We start from the raw sequence: 20067 nt of genomic DNA on the forward strand, positions 1-20067 counted from the left end.
GCCCATTTAGGGCAATTTCTACTATGTGATAGTACCAAGCCAACAAATATCATATGCAACACTTTTTAACTCCAATAAACAAACTGGTTGCAGGTATTGTGAACAGTATCTGCAAGGAAAGCACGTTATTGGAATTTTTGACCTACCTGTCATGAAGCTGACCTCCTTGCTGACGGTGCTGTTGCACTTCAGATTGGTGCCGGTAACGCTGCCAGTGTAGTTTTGTCCACAGCTCAGAGCTTCAATCAGGCAGTTGTTGCCCATTGAATTGCAGCTATGTGAGTTTCCATTTGCATCCTGAGCAACTGCAATGTAGAATATAGAACCGATACTCGTGGTCCAGTTTACTCGTGCAGAATCTTGGCTGCAGTCAACCAATGCTGAGACATCTTTGGGGGGACAGGGAACTGGAGAGAGAGAAAAAGTTTGTGTTAAAGACTAATCTATATTTAGGAGAGTCATTGGTGTCTTGTCCCAGAAAAGCATATCACATAGGGTCTTGCAAATAATCCAGTACATACCAGTCTGAGCGACTTCTCCCAGCACCCTGTTGGTAGAGCATTTGTCGTTGGAGGCGACGATCCACACGCTCAGGTGTTCACCACAGGGCACCCCGGTCACTGCACAGCTGTTGTTGGAGGAGGTGCAGTTGTAGGTTTCTCCGGTGTTCCCCTGTGCTTCAATTGTGTAGGAAAGAGCTCCAGCAGCAGAGTCCCAGGTTGTGATCAGTTTATCAGGGTCACACCCAGCAGCTGTCTTTACATTTGTTGGTAGACAAGGAGCTGGAGGAATGGAGAGACAAGAAGAGGATATAAAGAGAAGAAGTAAAGACTTATCTACTCTGAAGTTACTTCACCAGCTTGGAGTTCATAATTATACAGATAAGGTACTGTAGTATGTCTATTAATCGGCTCATATGCAGTTTTAATCTTTGATGACTGTGATCTGTAGTTAAATGAAGTCATACAGAGTGAGAGACATTTTTACTGCTAGGCTTTCAACAATAGTATTTCATTTCCTTAAATTATATTCTTCAGTCATCTCTGATGATAACGCTGTTGTTGTATATTTTTTGTTGTCCGAAACGCATGAAAGAACCAGCTGACACTGAGTTCATCTATATCTAAACACTTATCAAATCCTCCGGCCTTAATCTCATGCCGATTTGTAAAAAAAATAATTGACATGTTAAAAAAAAAAACATTCTCACATTGGTATACTTTTATGTTCAACAAAGCTGAATAATTACTGAAAACACCTGTGCACTATATTTGTTTTTGTTGCAAAGTTTATGAAGACAGGGGGAAACAATGTATTGCATCCACTGTAGTTTTTTAAACTCTTTGACACAGAGGAAAAACATTTATGAGACATTGGCTTCATTATTAATAAAATTTTTTAGTAGTTTCTTTTGGGATTTCGTCTTGACACGTTTTTTACACAATAAGAGAAATGGTAGCAGAAGGATTTCGTTCCAATGGAAAAATCAAGTCCTACTCACAGGTCTGGACAACCTCAGGTTGGCTGGCTTCACTGTTGCATTCAGAGCTCACGGCGTACACAGTGAACGTGTAGACCTGACCACAGCCCGTGTCCGTGAAGTAACATCTGTTATCTGTCGTCCTGCACTCAGTCACTTTGCCTGTGTTGTCCACAGCCGTTGCGATGTAGTAGAAGGTGTTGTTGGTGGGCTGCCAGCTGAAGACGATCACATTGCTGGAGCAATCATTGATGGTTTGAGGATTTGCTGGAGCACAGGGGACTGGAGGAACAAGGCAGAGAATGTAAAAGTCATGAATACATAGATAGTCATTATTTTTATATTTCTAGTAAGAGGCCATAAGAGTGATAATGCATTGTACAGTTTTCATTAATAGGAAATAATGAACTCCACTGCTCGTTTGAAAGCTCTGGCCTTCTGTCTTCCTTTAATATGATACTTCACATCATCAGTTATTATCACTGACCATCCACCATTGGTGTAAACATGTGTGTGTCTGTGTGTGTGTGTGTGTGTGTGTGTGTGTGTTTGTGTGTGTGTGTGTGTGTGTGTGTGTGTGTGTGTGTGTGTCACCTTCACGTTTTTACTATCCAGGCTGATCACATTGCTGACCTTTGAGGTAACTACCTGATTTCAAAAGACTGTAAAGACTCTTTAGGCTGACTGGTGTTGGATGGCAGGTCTTGTGTGCTAACGAGAGGGTGTGCATAAGTGCTTATCATGACAGAAGAACATAGGACACCATGGGACAAACCTATTCAGTTTCCCACAGGACAGGCCTATAGGGGAAGATTTTCGATAAAGAGCTGAATGTTCATAGGTGTGAGAGTGTATGGCAGTGAAAAGTAAAAAAGAGAAGGTGTGTGCACACGTGGGAGACGTAATGAGGCACAGACCATGAAAGCATTTTCAAAAGGGAAAAACAGAACACATTTATAATTTCCTCATGAGCATGTGCTCCACCCACCTGTCTCGAACAAGGCTGAGGTGTTGGAGGTGCTCTCACAGTCGTCAGAGATGGCTGTGACGTGGACCACGTACTTCTCACCACACGTGAGCATGTTGATCCGGCAGCTGTTGGAGGCTGAGGTACAGTTAAGGGAAGCACCTGTGCCGTCTACAGCAGTGGCCCTGTACAAGGTAGCCCCGAACACCAAATCCCAAGTTACATTCACCCTACCGCCGGAGCAGCTATAGTCCACAGAGATGGTCGTCACCGGATTTATAGCTGGATGAAAGTGAAAAAAAAAAAAAAAGTGAACAAAAGCAAAACAGATCTATTTTTAAAATGTTGAGGGGTCCAGTAGCATATAGCCTACTATTATTCAAAATCTCATAACTCGATGTATAGGCCTTTTGGAACAATTTTTGACTCTTCTAAAGAGGACCGCTCTCCTGCACTTATCTTTGAGTTAAACTCAACATCTAATCTCCCAATCAGTATTTGAAGTTAATACTATTTATTTTCAATGGACATTCTGTTGACTCGTGTAGCATATTTAGCTAGCTGTGTAGCTAAAGCTAAATACACTTTACAGTCTGACTTTCAGAGTCTCTAAAGTATATCCACTGTCTATGGAAGAACACTTAACACAAGCACGTGTCTACCTTGGATGTACAGTTTAGCTAACAATCATCCTGAAGCAATGATAGTTAATACCGTCCTTCCCATGTACACTAAATAGCTATTGTAGCTAGCTGTGTCCAATGCTTGGAGATTACATTACCAGTTAATATTTCAGGTGCCTTCATTTTTATATTGCAAGGATCCTAAGACTCAGACGAAAAGAGAAAAGATGACCTCCAAATTGTCATATTACAATTTGGACGCTGGAGATTTTTCTGAATAATTTGAAAGTCATAATGTGAAGAAAATGCTGTTTCTTCTAATTGCTGTCATAATCTTTAGTAGTTGAGGTCTATGGGACTGACCGTTGTCGTATTGAGCATGTATTTAATCTATAAAAGGGAATTCTTATCCTTAGAAACTCACTGGAGGTATTGTGTGACACATTAGCAGCCTCTCCAGGAACTAAGAAGACGCTGACAGATGAAACTCCAACGATGTAGGTGGAGCAGGGCTCCAGATTACTGATGTCCATCGATGTGGCAGAAGTGTTTCTGATGACAGGGGCATTGCTGGGGTCCACATCGCTCACCTTTACTTGGTAAAGCAGGACTTTACTTACAGCGTCCCACGTCACTTGAGCAGTGCTCTTTCCTGTCTTTACCAGAGTCACACCTGTTGGTGGCTGCACCACTTCAGAGAAAATACAGGTGTTAATCTGATGCTTTCACAAAATTAATGATTTCATATATATTGTTGTACATTGATGAATAATACCCTGTGTGAACTTACATGTCATGACTGTCTTTGTACTGCTTTTGCCACCTCTTCCTCCATTGTTGATGGAGTAAATGTAACAGTTGTAGGTGGTAGATGGAGTCAGGCCGCCCACTTGCCCACCTAGGGTTGTGAAGGTCTGGTTATATTTTCTTGAGGGGGAACTAAATAACTCCTCCACAAACAACATGTAGCTGTCCGCTCCTTCCACACTGGACCACTCAAACCTTATGGATGTGCTTGAAATAGCTTTGAATAAAGTGATCTGAGAAACAGCAGGCACTGTGGGAATGAAAGATAAAGGCATTATTCAACAATTTGACGATCATTTAATTCACTAGTTATTTAATTTATTTCTATCTTTACCTGTCATTGTCATTTCAATGTCTGTGCACACAACAGTGTAATATTGTAAAACCTTCAGTGTGACTTGATAAACATTTCCGGGGTGTAGCCCCTGTATCAGCCTCTGTGTGGTTGGTGCTGCCTGCATCACCACCACAGGGGCGATACTGGTAGAGTTCACAACTTTTAGGTTCAGTAAATAAACTGAAGCTCCGGTATAGCTGCTCCAGGCTATCTGCAGTGTTGATGCTGTGGGAGATGTCACTGAAGAAATATTACATCCTGAAATGGACAAAAGCACGATATTTGGTTAATACAATTAAATAAGGTATCTGTATTGGACCCTAAATATAAATGAAGTAGAGGAGTAAAAACAACAGCATTGAACACTGAATCATGTGGGTGATTCCACAGAAGATAAAATACAACTGCACACTTTCACACATTCACTGTTAACTTAGAATTTCACACATTTTGAGATTAAACGGGAAAGGGGGTTAATGGTAAGCTTTTTATACATGGTTTTTATTATAACTCTATTTATTAGGGTTAATGTTGACTAACTGAGACTAAATTGTGAGAATACATTGGAACATTTTGAAAAAAATTATAAAATTCTAACTATTATCAAAATTATATATTTTTTCTTATTGAAAACAGCTAAACAGTACATACGTTCTTTCATTATAAAACAAGAGTACCTAGAATTGCGGCATGAATTGTTTTATAGATCACTGTCATTTTTTATATATGAGGAGAAAAATGTAGTCAAAGCAAAACAGAAAGTTATGTTAACTATTAATAATTAATAAAAAAATATTGACGTATTACAGTAATTGGTAAACAAGTTTATCTGTGAGGCGGTGGCCCTCTGCTGGCTGAGTAAAAATAATTGCTCACTTGAGTCCACCTTAAACCTCAAGCAGGGTCTCTGTAACCACTCGAGATCACTTGAACATGTTGCTTAATAAGAGACTTGTGATATGGAGGGCCTCCTGAGCTGTTTTACTAAAAAAAATGTTATATTAATTTATGTTATGTTTACGCCTGTATTTAATTGTGGGTCTATCTCCTTAGTGGATTTTGGGGAATTTTCATATAAAATGAAATATTTTGCTTAAGAATCATCCAACCATGATAAGTAAAGATTATTGTATTTCTATGCAAATAAGAGATCATATTTGTATATAAAAACTTAAAATGTTAGCCTCACTGTCTGTCTATGTAACTTCACCCAACTGAGTGATGGACAAAAAAAACAATGGGTCTAAAAATGTTTGCCTCCTCACAGCATCTGCAACACTCACCTGTAGTGAAAACATGTTGTATCTAAAAAAAAGATAAAAAATGTATTAACAAACTATTTCAAATAATGTTATTTTAAATTAAAACAGAAAAGGAAGTGAATTTGAAACAAGTACCTGTATAACAGACAATAAGAAGATTGATGAATAAAACGTCCTCATCTTGTCCATTGTGAAAATCAGGGTTCAGTAAGTTACATCCACACGAGGGTCTGCACTAAGCAGGTCATCTTCTGAAATCTTTGCAGGCTGAGTACTGTAGATCAACTTTATGGGAACCAATCACAACGTCCTAAATGAGGACAGGTAAGTTGCCTGTGGGCTACCTGTCATCATGAGAAGGAAACATAGTATGTGGCATGTTGGGTGGAGGTGGGGGAATATTTAACTCCCCCATCCCCTTACGGTCAACTACACTTCTTCCATGTTCCCAGAATATTTCTGTATGGTTATAGCTCATTACCATGGAGTCTTTATTTATGTTAGATAAACTCTTGATTTTTTTTTATATAAAAAAAGTTGTAATTTTTTTTCTTTAAATGTTCATTATTTCTCTAAAAATGTTGACTTTCTTGTAGCGAAACAGGATTGGCTTGCTGTAAGGAAACATGATCTCCATTGTATCAGATACTCAGAGACTAAGGGAACTGAGTCTTTCTGCTACATTCTTCCTGGATTGATGTCATCTTCCTGGATATTAATCTGTAATTACACATTACTGTATAATGGCAGCACTTAATATGTCCAGTCATGATTGTTAAGTTTTCTTTGTATCACTTCATTCTCACGTCATTATACATCTTTTTTTTTACTTTCACAACCAGTTATGTTTCTCTGAGTTTAATGTGTTTGTGCAATAACAGCACTTTAAACATGTGAAAAGCGCTCTACCCCCCTTAAATAAATCTTATGCAATATCAAACAAACTAAAATGAAATATATCAAAATATCAAGTGTGGGTGTGCTGGTGGCACTGTGGTTAGTGTGGGCTCCCCATACACAGAGGCTATAGTCCTCCAAGCGGGGGCCCAAGTTCAAGTCCGACCTGTGGCTCCTTTACCACAGGTCATTCCCCACTCTCTCTCTCACATGCCAACATTCAAATAGATACAAATCTCTTGTATCAAAATCCCAAATTGTGGTTTGCGTTGATAAAGACACTGACCATGAACTTAGTGTTGTTGTTTTTTTAGTTAATTATACTTTGGGGAGATTTGAAAATATTTTTTAAGGAACATTTTATAAGTTCTAGTTGAAAAATGATTCATTTGATTTTCACAACCTTGAAAATCAGACGTTAAATATTTGTATCCTGGAGGATACATCGCCCAGATAGGTGTATAAAACAGGTACATCACTCATACATGTGTTTTATGGCATAATACTGTATAAATAATAAAGACTATAAAGGTGTGAAATATTTATTACACTTAATTTTACTCCTAATTGTGTTTTATTGGTTATTTAAACCAGTGTACACATATTCATTACTACTATTTAGAGCATGAATAACTACTGTTCACTTTTTCTACTTTATTAAAACATTATATGCAAACAACGTTTTGTCAAAATCCCATCTCACACCCTCAAGAAGTTAATATTAGGTGTCTCATAGTTGCTTTTGAATCCCCTTATAAGCAGCTATCTGTGACTTGCTGTCTATAGATTTTTTCTAAATTGTATTCTTCTGACTTCCTCTTTAGAACTTTGATAATAGATAATCTGGATGAAAGCGATGTCTGAAAGGAACACTTCCTGAAACACTTTGATAACGTTTTCTTAATATAACTTTGGATGCCATTCTTCTTCCTGTATTAATCAAAAGATTATTGTGTTTACAATATGTTTTAATCTAATCTAAACGGTCTCATACCTTTATTACCATTTACAATGTACGGCTAGAGAGAGTTTCAGTTCATTATATGTTCAGCATCCCAGTCTTTAGCTCAGTGTATTCTGCTGTGGGTGTTATGTAAAGGAATATGATACCTTGTTGCATGTTGCACTGTATGAAAAAGAGAGCTGCTGACAATAGGTCCACACCTCTGTCTTCTCCCTGAGCTCTACCTGGACACATGTGTTTGTCTTCACGTCTATATGTCCCACTGTGAGGATGCAGACGATCACGCTGAAATGTATTCACCTGAGTGTCAAATAGCTCTTCCAGATACAAGAACGCTATGTTCCAGATAAATACACATTTTTCACTGCTCACCTTTGGGATTCCTGGTCACCATGCTTTTTTTTTGTAGGGAAATAAATTGAATCCAATTTCACTGGCCATAAAAATTGACAAAAGAACATTAATAAAGTACAGTACTTTTTTTTTTTTTTAAATGTTCACAAAAACTACTTAGGTCGATAAGGGATAAAGATCATCTTTGTCCTAGGCTACATCACTAAAATAAGAAAAAGTCCACATAAGGCAAAATGTCAGCAAGAACGGCTCACCAAGGTTAAATAAAGTACATATTATAAAGGTGAAAAACAGTGGGATTTTATCCATCCAATCAGATCATCACCCCTAAAAATGTGTGTACTGTATGTGTGTTATACAACTTCAGGGTCAGTGAAAGTAAGTCACTGAGGTATTTTAAACCAGAAAAGAGTGAGACCTACTTCATGAAGTGTCTAATAGATCTGTTTCTGGAATATCCTGGTGGATCCAAACCACACAGCTTCATGAAAAACTCCACAAAGGATGATTGATGACAGAAAACATTGGAATGCGATCAATGTGCTTTATTTTCGCCGGTCAATTGTGAGGAAACAAAATCCATTGAAAGAGCGGTTACATTGAATCTGATCGGACGTATCATCCACAGGATTCACCAGGCATGACTCCGGGCTAACAAGATGGATACCTGCTGCCCCACTTTTAACCCTGACCTCATTCTGAAGCACCAACTAGCAATGCAACTCGGAGACATGTCATACAGCGGCCATATGGAGGTCTAACTTGGAGAAGTCCTAAGATCTTCATTTGAATATAATTTGTCTTTGAAAACATCTCAATTTCCATGAATTAGTTATATGGGAGTATCCCTGTTAAGTTTTCTTATCAGATCTTTTTCTATAAGAGACAACTTCAAGACTCATTGTGAAGGTGCAACTTTTACAAGTAAACATTAGAAAGAGCATGAAATGGCATGCAGCCTAGCAATATGGACAATATTTGCCAAATACATTGGATTACCAACCACAGTTATTTATTTACAAGTCCCTCTTTTTTTAATGTATTGTTTGATTTTAGGATTTAAGCTCTCCAAAGTTACTCGCGGGAAACAATGTTTTTACTATTTCAAAAAAAAAAGAAAGCTTTTCTTGCTTGCAGCAGTTTGAACAAATAGAGATACTTCTAAACAGGAGTGATATTTCATCTGGGTATATTGGATCTTCAAACTGCTGTTGATGTAAACACATTCTTTTGTCCATGTTCAGTGTGTGGTGGTGATCGGGATCGGGATCGGGGGTGGTGGGCTTCACTGCAGGGTGAGAATGAAAAGAGAGACAGAAATTCTCAACATGGACTTAGAGGAAAACATTGATTACCAAAATCTCATTAAAGCTTCTGTAGAGATTTATTGTCACTTCTATTAAGGGGGTTGTTTGTGCAGAAATAAAACCCTTAAAGTCTTTGTTGCAAAAAGCAGAATTCAGCTTTGTCATAATGAGTCAGCAGCTGTTAAATTTCTATCACATTACACTCTTCACAGATACAATAAGACAACTGCGTCACGTTCCTGCAGCAGCTCCTCATCTCCATTTACCTAAGTCACGTTCCTTTTTCTTCTTCTGTCCATGTTTTCCAGACATTATATGAAAAGTCCCCGAGGTAACAGCTGATACAGATCAGCCTCACCTGTGCTACCCATATGTATCTCTCAGCTCCTCTCTTCTTCTATACTCAAACATTCATGCATATTGTTTAAAGCCAAACATACAGTCGATTTATGCATGCTGTTACACGATCCCCTTCAAGCCGTGATGTAGCACAATAGCTGCATTTTGTAAAACAAGATTTCATCAGTGTCCTTCACGTGTGTTCCCCTTAACAAAACTCACACAAAGCACGTTGCTTTACTCAGGTGGTTACAGAACACGTGGACTGAAGACAATGCATTTAAACCAGAGGAGAGTTTACTAACAATAAACTTACCGAAATTAATTCACACTGCGTCTTCCATGAGAGATCACTAAAGAAGGAGAGGGGGGGAGAATATAGCACAGGCGTTCTTAAACAGCTCAATATTTAGATTTCTAAATAGTTTGACATTTTAATGAGTCACTTATTAAACTTTATGGTGAGAGTTAGAAAAGAAGATGGACAATACTCTAACTTATTAGCAGTATGTGAAGCTATATCCAGCAAGCAATTAGCTTAGCTTAGCATGAAGACTGAAACAAGGGGAAACAACTAGCATGGTATCAATCTTCTGAATAAATGCTTAGAAAGTTGCAAAATTTGAATATTTAACAGAGTTTGACAAAAGATACTTACTCATACCAGCATTACTTCCAGGACAGGGAACTAAAAATGTAAAATAATAGTTAAAAAATAAAATGAAATAGGTTTTCTCAGAGTCTACAAATAATGGGAACTAGCTCAGATGTGTGATATGATTTCCGAGTAATCACCTTTATAAAGTTTATAACTCACCTGAGAACATCCTGGGTCGACAGAAGCTCACTTTGTCCCCATTCAGTCCCACCGGTGCTGCCACCACTGTGTACACATCCCCACATGTTTCCTCCGGGATGTCGCAGTATTTCTTGCCGACACAGGTGTGGTTAGCCCCTGTCCCGTACAGCTCTACTGTGTGATTCTGGATCTGAGGCCCCAAAGAGCGCCAGTACACCCTGAGAGACTGGTTGGTCCTGCGGTAGAGCTTGACACTTGTTGGACAGCAGGCACCTTCAGGAATGAGTGATTTAAAAGTTCTGTTATAAACTGTGTTGTGGATGTTTTAATCCATCAACTACAAACTTTAGAACTTTAATCAAATATGTTGATGTCCTATTTTCAGGCAGCAACTAGTTTTGACTTCCACTAGGATTTTCATGATTCGTTTAATTATAGATGAATCTATAGGATTTATGTATTCTATTTTTTCCTTTTTGTGTTTTCTTCAACACAAAGAGAGCATATATCTACAGATTGCTGTGAATGCACTTAAGTTATCCAAAAGACTTTAATTTGTAGACAGCATACAGAATGTAGAATAATTAAATGAATATAAGATATTTTAAAAGCTTCTGAAATGATTTAGATCCATGCAAACAGGCAAAACATTCAAAATGTCAAACACCACGTCATGCAGTACACAATAATCTTATCAAAAAAAGTAACATACACCTATAGATGCCAAAGACAATGTCCAGTCCAACATAATAAGATCAATTATTGTAAGAAAATATTGAAAATCATGGTCCGAAATCCAAAGTAGACAGAATAAAACATCACATCCGAGAAACTAGACTTTTTTCTACAATACTCACAATGAGTCATTTTTTATTTAATTGGCAATAGTTCTGTTTTCTTACTAATCTTTAATAATCTAATTCCTGCTTTCTTGTGACCATTTTAATGTGTAAATTATGTGATTCTCAGTGATTCGCTTGAATATTTAACACTATCAAATAATCTTTGAGGTGACATTTTCCATTTTTCACATAAACGTGTTATGCATCCCTTATCTTACACTGTCATATAGGCTCTTGTTTCTAAGTTTCTGTGTTTGTGCACATGTATGTTTTTTTTCCTCACTTGATGAAAATCCATGATGTTTGCACTCCGACATGTGTCCTGAGCTGCTGATGGCTTCCAGGTTGACGGTGTAGTTGGTGCTACAGGTGATGCATCCCATCAGGCAGTGGGTGTCCAGGGTGTGACACTTAGCATGGCCGCGTGAGGACGTCAGGGTGACGATGTATGAGCGAGCTCCACTGCCAGGCGACCAGGTCACATTGGTCATAGCCTGGGTGACTTGGGTCACATTTATAAACATGGGGCAGCAAGGACCTCAGGGAGAAGAGTACAAGACAATGATCAGTAGTGGAATGCATATGTATGTAATGAGGGTAGAAGAATGAGAACCAGGAATACACTGTCATGTTTTCACAGTCATGAATAAGATACAGAAATCAAATTAATAAAACATGCACCCAACATACATCAGATACATCACAATGATGACGTAGTAAAACGTCACATACAACCATTAGGGAGAGGTTTCTTGGGAGTATTTTATTTTTATTTGTAGGATAACTAAAAGGAAAATTTGGTAAATGGTTGATTCAAGACAGCTGGGATGTAAAAAGAAGAGGAAAAAAATACAAAATGACATTCGAATGATCTACCCGCAGCCCTGACACAAACCAAATCTTTTAGACCATGTAAACAAAACTTATCTGACTTGCCGTTCACTTCCTGTGAGAATCATTCATATACCTGTCTCTAAAGGTTTAGTGTATCCAGGTAGACTTCTCCCCACTGTAGTTGTTGCCACTGCCATGACCTCATATGTTGAGCCACAGGGCAGCTCTGTTAGCTCACACGAGTTGTTTCTTGCATGACACTTGTGGATGTCTTGCCGTCCGATGGCAGTGATAGTGTAATTTGTGTTGGGGTTGTTGGGGTTTGTGAAAAGGACTCTGTAAGTGGAGTCGTCCGTCTGCGTCATGTTTATGATCTCTGGAGCACACGGAGCTGCAACAAGACACACAGGAAGCCAAAAAAAACAAACGTTAACCCTGTTCTATTTCGTTATGGTGAGCAAAGTGATTCAGAAAAGTGAAGGCAACCCTAGCAGCCAGATAGTTTAGCTTAGCAGTCATTAGAAACAAAACTCACTGATGAACAAAGTATATCCTATATCTTAAGGCTGTACAATAATAAAAAATAAAACAGGACATTTAAAATCGTAGGACAAATGTGTTACATTTGACAGAGCCATGCTAGGTACACCCCCTAGTTTCAAGTCTTTGGTGTAAGCCAAGCTAACCAAATGATGGCATGCATCTCATATTTATAGTTTAGACATGATCGTTGTTTCAATCCTTCCATCTTATTCCTGGCTAGAAAGAGAACACATATTCAAAAACGTGTTTAACCAGCAGAACTGTGTTTTGTCTCACCTGTTTGATTCATTAGATTGAATAGCTTATCTCTAAGTAGAGTTCCCGCCCTCCCTTTGATGTGTGTTTTTAATCATTTGTGTTTTTATTATAAGAGATTCCATCCATTGTACCTGTCTCCTGTGTGTGTGGATTGCAGGTGCGGTTGCATCCTCTTAAATCGCTGCACGGTGTGACGGTCACAGAGTAAACCGTGTTGCACCTTAAGTCGGACAGCACACACACGGGTGCTGTGTCGTTACAGTGGATGGTGTCATCGGTTTGTGCCGCGGTGGTCTCGTACAGCTCGGCCCCTTTGACTGGTGACCACATCACCTCCAGAGTCTCTGTAGAAACCAGATTCACGGTAACGCCATCTGGGCAGCAAGGGACTGTGGGAGAGGCAAGGAGGAGAAATTAATAAATAGGTGAGAATGATAATCAGCACTGTGCAAAGGAGTATACATGTTATTTACAGCCCCTTCTAGGGAGACATTATTTTTACGTCACATCAACTTGAAGGTAGCCTACCTCAAATTTAGAGTGCACAGTTTGGAGCTGCCAAACCTATTTCTTTGACTTTTCATATTACACAGGATACAAGTGTAATTAATAACATGGGATCCATTTCATGTGTCAAATAACTCAAGGCCAGTGTGAACCTTTTGGCCCACAATACAAATACAAGGGAGGTGGTATTGAGAGAGAAGTGGCACACCTAAATGGAACCCAACCAGGTTAGTGATATCAATTACACCTGTGCCTTTTCTGCCCTGGCATTTCAAAATGACACCATGAAATAGGTTTATTTGTACAGCATTGCACCATGGTGGAGTATTCAGTGTTGTCAGTCATCTGATTTTAAGAATTAGCTGCTTCAAAAAAAAGCCTTGTATTCATGATCTTTGATGTCAGAAATTCAAGTTGAGAGGACTTATGTATGAAAAGGATAATGTGTATTAGTGCAATTTTGTGCTGCTTTTTACAAAGCTACTATTGAGCTAGCACAAGTTAAATTTAGATTTGAATGTTTTCTTGAGGATTTGTGTTAGACATCTTTTTTCGATAGCATAAGTCTGACTTAATGTTTATTGTGATGAACCCTGACCATATCTCAGGAAATGTGCGTGTCAATACATCTTTATTTTCACCTTGAAGTGAAAGCAGCCACTCTCAAAAGAAGAGCTCTGTCGCCTATTTGTATTGTGTCAGATTTGAAAGGTAATGGACCTACTGGTAGTGTAATTTTGGACTTGTGAGTAGGGGCTAGAGCCGGCCTGGTTGTAGGGGAAGACAGTGGTGAGGTAGGTGTAGCCACACATGCAGAAAAACGGGCAGGAGGTCCCAGTCGTGTTACAAGACTCCTCCATCCCGTCGCCCCTCTTTATGAAGGCCATGTAGTACTCAACCAGCGGCACCTGATCCCACACCACCGAGCAGTTCCCGGCCGTAGGCTCCTCCACCCAGATGTTCTTTGGTGGACATGGATCTGACATAAAAAGAGATAGAAATGAATACAAAATAAGAATAGCCTTGTTGAGCGAACGGTTTCATATTTTGGGAAAAATGCTTGTTTTCTCCATTACTGAGGGTTGATGAGATGAATTATAAAATTCAGATTTTTGTTCTGTTAATATGAAGGTACAGGAAGTGTTAGCTAAGCTTAAAATAAAAATTAAAAGTCTGGGGGAAATAGCTAGCTTGGCTTTGTCCAAAAACAAAGTCTGTTTGCTAGCACCTATTAAAACCATCAACCATTAAGAAATATCGAACATATCAATTGTGACTTTTTGGGGGACTGGCAGTAGACTTTTGTGACCTTGTTCACAAATCCAGCTGTTTTGACTATTTTCCTAAGGGATGAATTCCTTTTCTGCGGAAAACTAGGCTAAACAACTGCACTTCTTAGTTCTTGGCAAAAAATTAACAATGAATACTTGTTGTTGTGTGTGATATACCCACATGTGATGTAGTCTGCGGGCTCTGAGGGGCTGCTGGCACCAGCTCTGTTATAAGCTATGACAAAGACAGATTGGTTCTGTCCGCACTCCACAGGTATGATAAAGCAGTAACTACTGCCTGTTGAAGTGCAGTTTTGGCCATTGGTAGTCCAGACCACGTAGCTCTCAGCTCCCTGCACTAACTGCCAGTACACAGTGACCCCAAGTGACCGACCCGTAGTAACCTGGACCTGGATCACATCTGGGCTTGGAGGACCTGGATATCAAACCAGAAGAAAACAAGTAAAAGGATATTCTCGTCCGGCACCAACTTAGCTACTGAGGTTTTGTGTTATAAGTGATCATTAAGATTTTTTTCATGCTTACGTGTGATCTGGCAGATGGTGATGTCATCTCCGACTCTACCCTCAGAGTCCCATGCCGTGCCCTTGATACAGTAATTGGTTCCTGATTCAAGGTCATCAAATGTCACCATGGTGTCGGTGGTGTTCAGTTTGAGGCGAGAGCTCGAGCCCTCTCTGATGAAGCAGAGGGTGTAGAGGACAGCGTGCTCCACCGGGGTCCAGGTTACAAGGATGGTGCTGTCATCAGGGGAGCTAGTGTTCAACTTGGGTGCCATTACCACTACAAACAGATACAGAGATAATAAACAGGAATATAAATGGACAATCGCATTGATTTCTTAATTCTTCTCTCGCCCTACCTTTTTTTTTTCTTCATAATTCATGTAAAAAGGAAACAATTTCCCTGTGATTATGTTACGTTAAATTTTCCTTCGGGAAGGGAGACAACCCAGTTCTCAAGGTTTAGCTTTTCATATTTAGAGAATGGGACAGTGCAGAGGCATGGATACTGTTTCCAACCACCTGTGATGGCTGCAAAGAGTAGAGACTGAGTGACAATGGGCGGTAAAATAACACACCGTTATTGCCAGCGGAGTGAGATAACAAGCTATTGTCCTACAGGAACAACAGCAGGGCTATGTTTCACTCTTCATACACTGATTACTATCTTGAGTAAACTGCTCCTTATGTAGAGTTTAGACAAGTAAAAGTAAAAGTTACAATTTCCAATTCCTACATTCATTTTGTTAATACAAATGAGCCTTTATGAAGATAAACTGAAATATGTTCAAAAACTACAATTTCATTCTGTAATCCAATTTCAAACAGTCAAGCCACACTGTGAAATGTATTTTAGTTTCTAATGTAAGACTTTTGTCCACACCTGTCCCAGCTTGGATGGGGTAAGACGGCTGGCTCCGCCCCCCAGAGTTGACGGACATGACACTCAGCTTGTATTCTGTGAAGGGCTGCAGCTCCATCACAGTGCCCGGTGAGCTGCTCACCACAGTCTCGGAGAAGAAATCCCCAATAACTGACTCTGCCCTCAGGATGTAGCTGGTTGCCCCGGAAACCTGTGTGAACTCCACAGTGATGCTGTCGCTGTGTTTGGAGTAGGCCTGATCGATGCTGGGGACTTCAGGGGCTGGAGAACAAATCATAGAAATTAATCAAATAACAATCTATGAATCTTTTAATCTGTTGATTTAGGATTCCAACACTTCAGTCAGTTTCTCCATTTTTTTCTTGGATAATACTCTAAATTGTAATTATATTGTCAATGCATTTTTTTTTTAATAACTTTCTTCGACAAGTATTGAAAGCATGTAGTTACTAGTTTCAATCAGAGAATAAATTTTATATTACCAAATAAAAGAAAACGTATAAATTACAGCAGGCGCTTATTCAGTTTTCCTTCTCCGTTCATTTTTGTGTGAAAGCAAACAGCAAAAATAAAGAAAACTGACTTTAATAAGCTCCCAGACCAAAGTATTCTTCAAATGTCTTACTTTTCTGTCCAGCTGTCTAAAACTATATATATTATTATTATTATATAAGTCAAAAGGATATAGATAAAATCGTATTAGCTTTAATGAAAAATACACTAAAAAGTAACTTTTATTTTTAATACAATAAGCTAATTTAACCAACTATAAGGTGTTTATACTTGAGGAACAATGAGAATGCAGATTTGCCTGTTTTAAATAAGTTAAGAGTCTGAGGAGAACGCTATAGAAATGTAAGTTTAGTGTGGTCAGGATTTATTCAATGGAAAGTATCTGAATCTGAGCTTATCACCAGTGGTCTCCTCCGTCTCTGCACTGCTGAGCACGTTGAATGTGTTGTCCATGGCCTCCAGCTGCATGGTGTACACTGTGTTTGGGGACAGGGAGTTGACTGAACCCATCACCGTGTTGCCACTGAACTGAGCGAAGACGGATCGTTCCGGAGAGTTCTTGGGTATTGCTGTGATTTTGTAGGAGCTGGCACCAGTTTGACCGCTCCACTGCACTGTCATACTTTTAGATGTTACTGTGAACACTGACAGGGTGATATCTGAAGGAGATATAGAGAACAAGGGAAACAATGATGGGAAACACTGAAAGAGAAAAATATTCTAATAAATTGCACATTTGTTCTTTTAGAATGAGTGTGTTTTTACAGAGTTTGACCTAATTACAAACAAAACGATTTTAGTTATTATAAGAGTTCCTTATCATCATTAAGTTTGTCAAAAAATATATTTACCATTATCAGCTGCAAAAATCTGAAAAGGACAAAACATGAAACATGAATGAACACAAGAATGACATACGTAACTGTCTGATAGATTACTAGAAATGTAATATTTAAAAGACGGGGACATCATTCCAAAGGTAGCAGGCTCGAGGTATTTCACAATATATCCTGAGGAAAATTATGCCCTGTATCATATTCTGGGAGCATGAGAGGCATGAGGCTGCACATTACCTTCACTCAACACAGATTTCAGGGCTGGTCAGTGCAGGTATTTCTTTCAGGTCTGAATGAATTTGTCTATTGAGCTACGGTTGGGCATGCAACACACACTTGTTGACAGCAGTGACAATCAAAAGAGCCACTGTGTTCCCGTTTAAAAAGTCCTTCCTTCAAAAGTTATCAATAATCTGAGTATGTAAATTATGCACTGGATCAAAGGTAGGTTGAACATTGATTTGTTTTATTAAAACATTTTATTATTAGTGTTTTTTATTGCAAAAACAAAATCAGTGCACAATTAGAAAAGGAGCATCTCTTACCTCTGTGAAGGTCAACAAAAGTAAAAGTTTCAGCATCTTTAACTTCAGGATTCCCATTTCTGCTGACTCTTTCCTGCTGCCTGAAGGCAAGATGTGTGATGCTGTTTCTCAAAATGACTTAAGAGAGACAGCTCAAGTTTGAATTAAACTTTTTTTTCCCCTGCTAACTCTCACTCTTCCCTCCCCCTTTTTCTCAGATGAAAGGACAGGTCCTGTTTTGTTTCAGCAAATACCGAAGAGCCCAAAGGCGGTAACTCCTCCCCGGGGGATGCCTGGGTGGCCTATTGGAGTGAGAGGAGGAAGCTCAACTTTGTTGCGTAAAGATATTAGTATTGTGTTGCAAACTTTTCTGGCTTTTTTTTGGGGCAGTTTTTACTACTGGGCTTTGTAATTGAACAGTTTGTCAGATTGTTTCTTGTCCTGATGTCTGACATATTTTTTACAACAGCCAAGTTTAGAAACATTCAGCCTCGCAACTTCTATAAAATGCAGCATTTAGGGACGACCCTGAATTGGTCAAAGTTTTCAAAAACAGAAATATAACAACATCCCTTTCACATTAAAGCAGCCATGGCCCTTTAAAATTTGTAAATACAAATATTGTGTGTAAGTCGGTGCTTAATAACGTATAGCACCTGCATCACACAGTGTATAACCTCCACCTGAAGGGTCTCTATGATGGATAAAATGTGATAACTCATCTTCTTCAGAGTCAACTGGGGTCAACATTCACTTTGAAATAACAAGACAACCAGCGAGCTTATGTAACCACATACATTTGGCTAACTGAAACTTTATACACCGTGCTACACAACAGTAGTACGAGTATCTACGTCAGGTGTATTATGGAGGAGGACTGGGAGGATCCAGCTCAATCTCTTTTGTGTATGAAGCCATTTTCAAAGAGTAAAAAGAACAACAGTTTCAGGTATCCAAACTGTACAGTCAAATTGTTTTATATGCTGTATAGCTCCAGGAAACTTTAAGATGTGGTAAATGAAACAAATAATCAGAAAATGTAGATACTTTTAGACGGAAATGATGGTTGTGTACAAATTAGACATTTTTGTCTGTAAATATTACTTAAATTCCCAGATGTGCATCAAAGTTTTACAGTATCTTGCTTCAGCATAATATCAGCAATAACGCAAGCTAATAAAGGAGGAATAGTTACATTGACAGATTGTTTAAGGATCAGCACTGCACAAGCTGGTTTAGACTGTGCTGGAACAGCACAATGTCTAAGGCAAGATCAGGGACCTCAATCTTTACAGCTACTATAGTCTCATCTGGAACTTCAACAGCAGCATGGCAACAGCTAATGGCATCACACAAAACATAATTTCAGAGATTCTGTTTTAATTTGGGCATGAACTTACTGAGGAGGAGCACGGCAGAAGAGAAGCACAATGGCCTCTTGACCAGGTCATCTATCAGACCGCCCCCTTTCAGAGCACTTATTGATGACCTGATGGTTACAACAACAACATCTCTACCTAGCTACAGATCGAAAGTCACAAACAACTAGACTATGGCATTGGCTTCTCCCTTTCTGGTGTCCAGATCCCATTTGTCATCAAGAAGCTAATCAAGAGCCTCGGAAAAATCTACTGCACCTTGAGGGACGCTGCAGTGGTCTGGGCAACCAGCAGTGTTTTATAGGTATGGACTGCTGTGGACAAGTCATGGTTCCCTGGAAAATTGTGTCATTCTCTGCCGACTCTCTGTCTATGAGGTCACTCTGACCACTGTGGTGTGCTGCAAAAGGAAAGAAAGTCACTACCCACAAAGACGGCTGAGTCTGCTTTAAGCGTCATCACAATCTTTTTCCTCTTTGGAAGCATGGTAAGCTGAGGCTTCCCTTCAATAGCCTTACAGATTTTATAATAACTCTGTTTAAGGATTTACCCAGTACCCAGTTAGTCATTGTCTCAGGGTGTCTGATGTCTGGTCATTCAACATCAGATGCTCTTGCCAAAGGCAGCCGCACCCAAAAAAAATCTAGATCTTAGAGGGGAGGTTACAGCAGTTTTCGTCAAACATTTTCTCGGTACCTCACTATGAGGTACACCCTTCTGTGTTAAAAGCCCAATATCACTAAGCCAGACACATTGGCTGGTAGTCGTGGCAACTGCATCAAGAGGAGTGACATCCTCCATTTGCAGTTTCTTTTTTGGAGTTTCTTTTAGATTTCAATGCCCGTTATTGGTTGGAGAAGCACAGGTCGGTCCACTCCTTCACGACCAATCATGCACCTCCCTTAATGCAGCGACCTGCTGGCGGGTGCAAAGGGAAAGGAGCTTCAATCGCCACCCATAGTTGCTAGCGTTCTGGGTTTAACCAGTGAGCAACAAATTAAAGCCAAGTTTTGAACA

General features: G+C 39.2%; 1 protein-coding gene across 1 annotated transcript; it reads right to left on the reverse strand.

Moving 5' to 3' along the window:
- Positions 1–9629: 9629 nt before the first annotated feature.
- Positions 9630–17866, reverse strand: fndc7a (fibronectin type III domain containing 7a). Its single transcript, XM_061044525.1, has 13 exons — positions 17693–17866; positions 17163–17181; positions 16713–16970; positions 15799–16059; positions 14938–15195; positions 14573–14827; positions 13845–14099; positions 12745–13002; positions 11946–12203; positions 11262–11516; positions 10155–10409; positions 9996–10025; positions 9630–9690 (listed from the first exon to the last, which is right to left on the reverse strand). Exons 1-13 carry the CDS (start codon positions 17747–17749, stop codon positions 9659–9661), a joined length of 2451 nt encoding a protein of 816 aa, XP_060900508.1. The 5' UTR covers positions 17750–17866; the 3' UTR covers positions 9630–9658.
- Between the last annotated feature and the right edge of the window lie 2201 nt (positions 17867–20067).

Source organism: Labrus mixtus, chromosome 8 (genome assembly GCF_963584025.1).
Source record: "Labrus mixtus chromosome 8, fLabMix1.1, whole genome shotgun sequence".
NCBI lineage: Eukaryota > Metazoa > Chordata > Actinopteri > Labriformes > Labridae > Labrus > Labrus mixtus.

Coding starts and splice junctions, on each gene's coding strand:
- fndc7a (XM_061044525.1), bottom strand. CDS start 17,749: ATGGGAATCCTGAAGTTAAAGATGCTGAAACTTTTACTTTTGTTGACC. Junction 14,828..14,937: donor CACCATCTGCCAGATCACAC/GTAAGCATGAAA, acceptor TTTGATATCCAG/GTCCTCCAAGCCCAGATGTG. Junction 14,100..14,572: donor GCCCGCAGACTACATCACAT/GTGGGTATATCA, acceptor TTTTTATGTCAG/ATCCATGTCCACCAAAGAAC.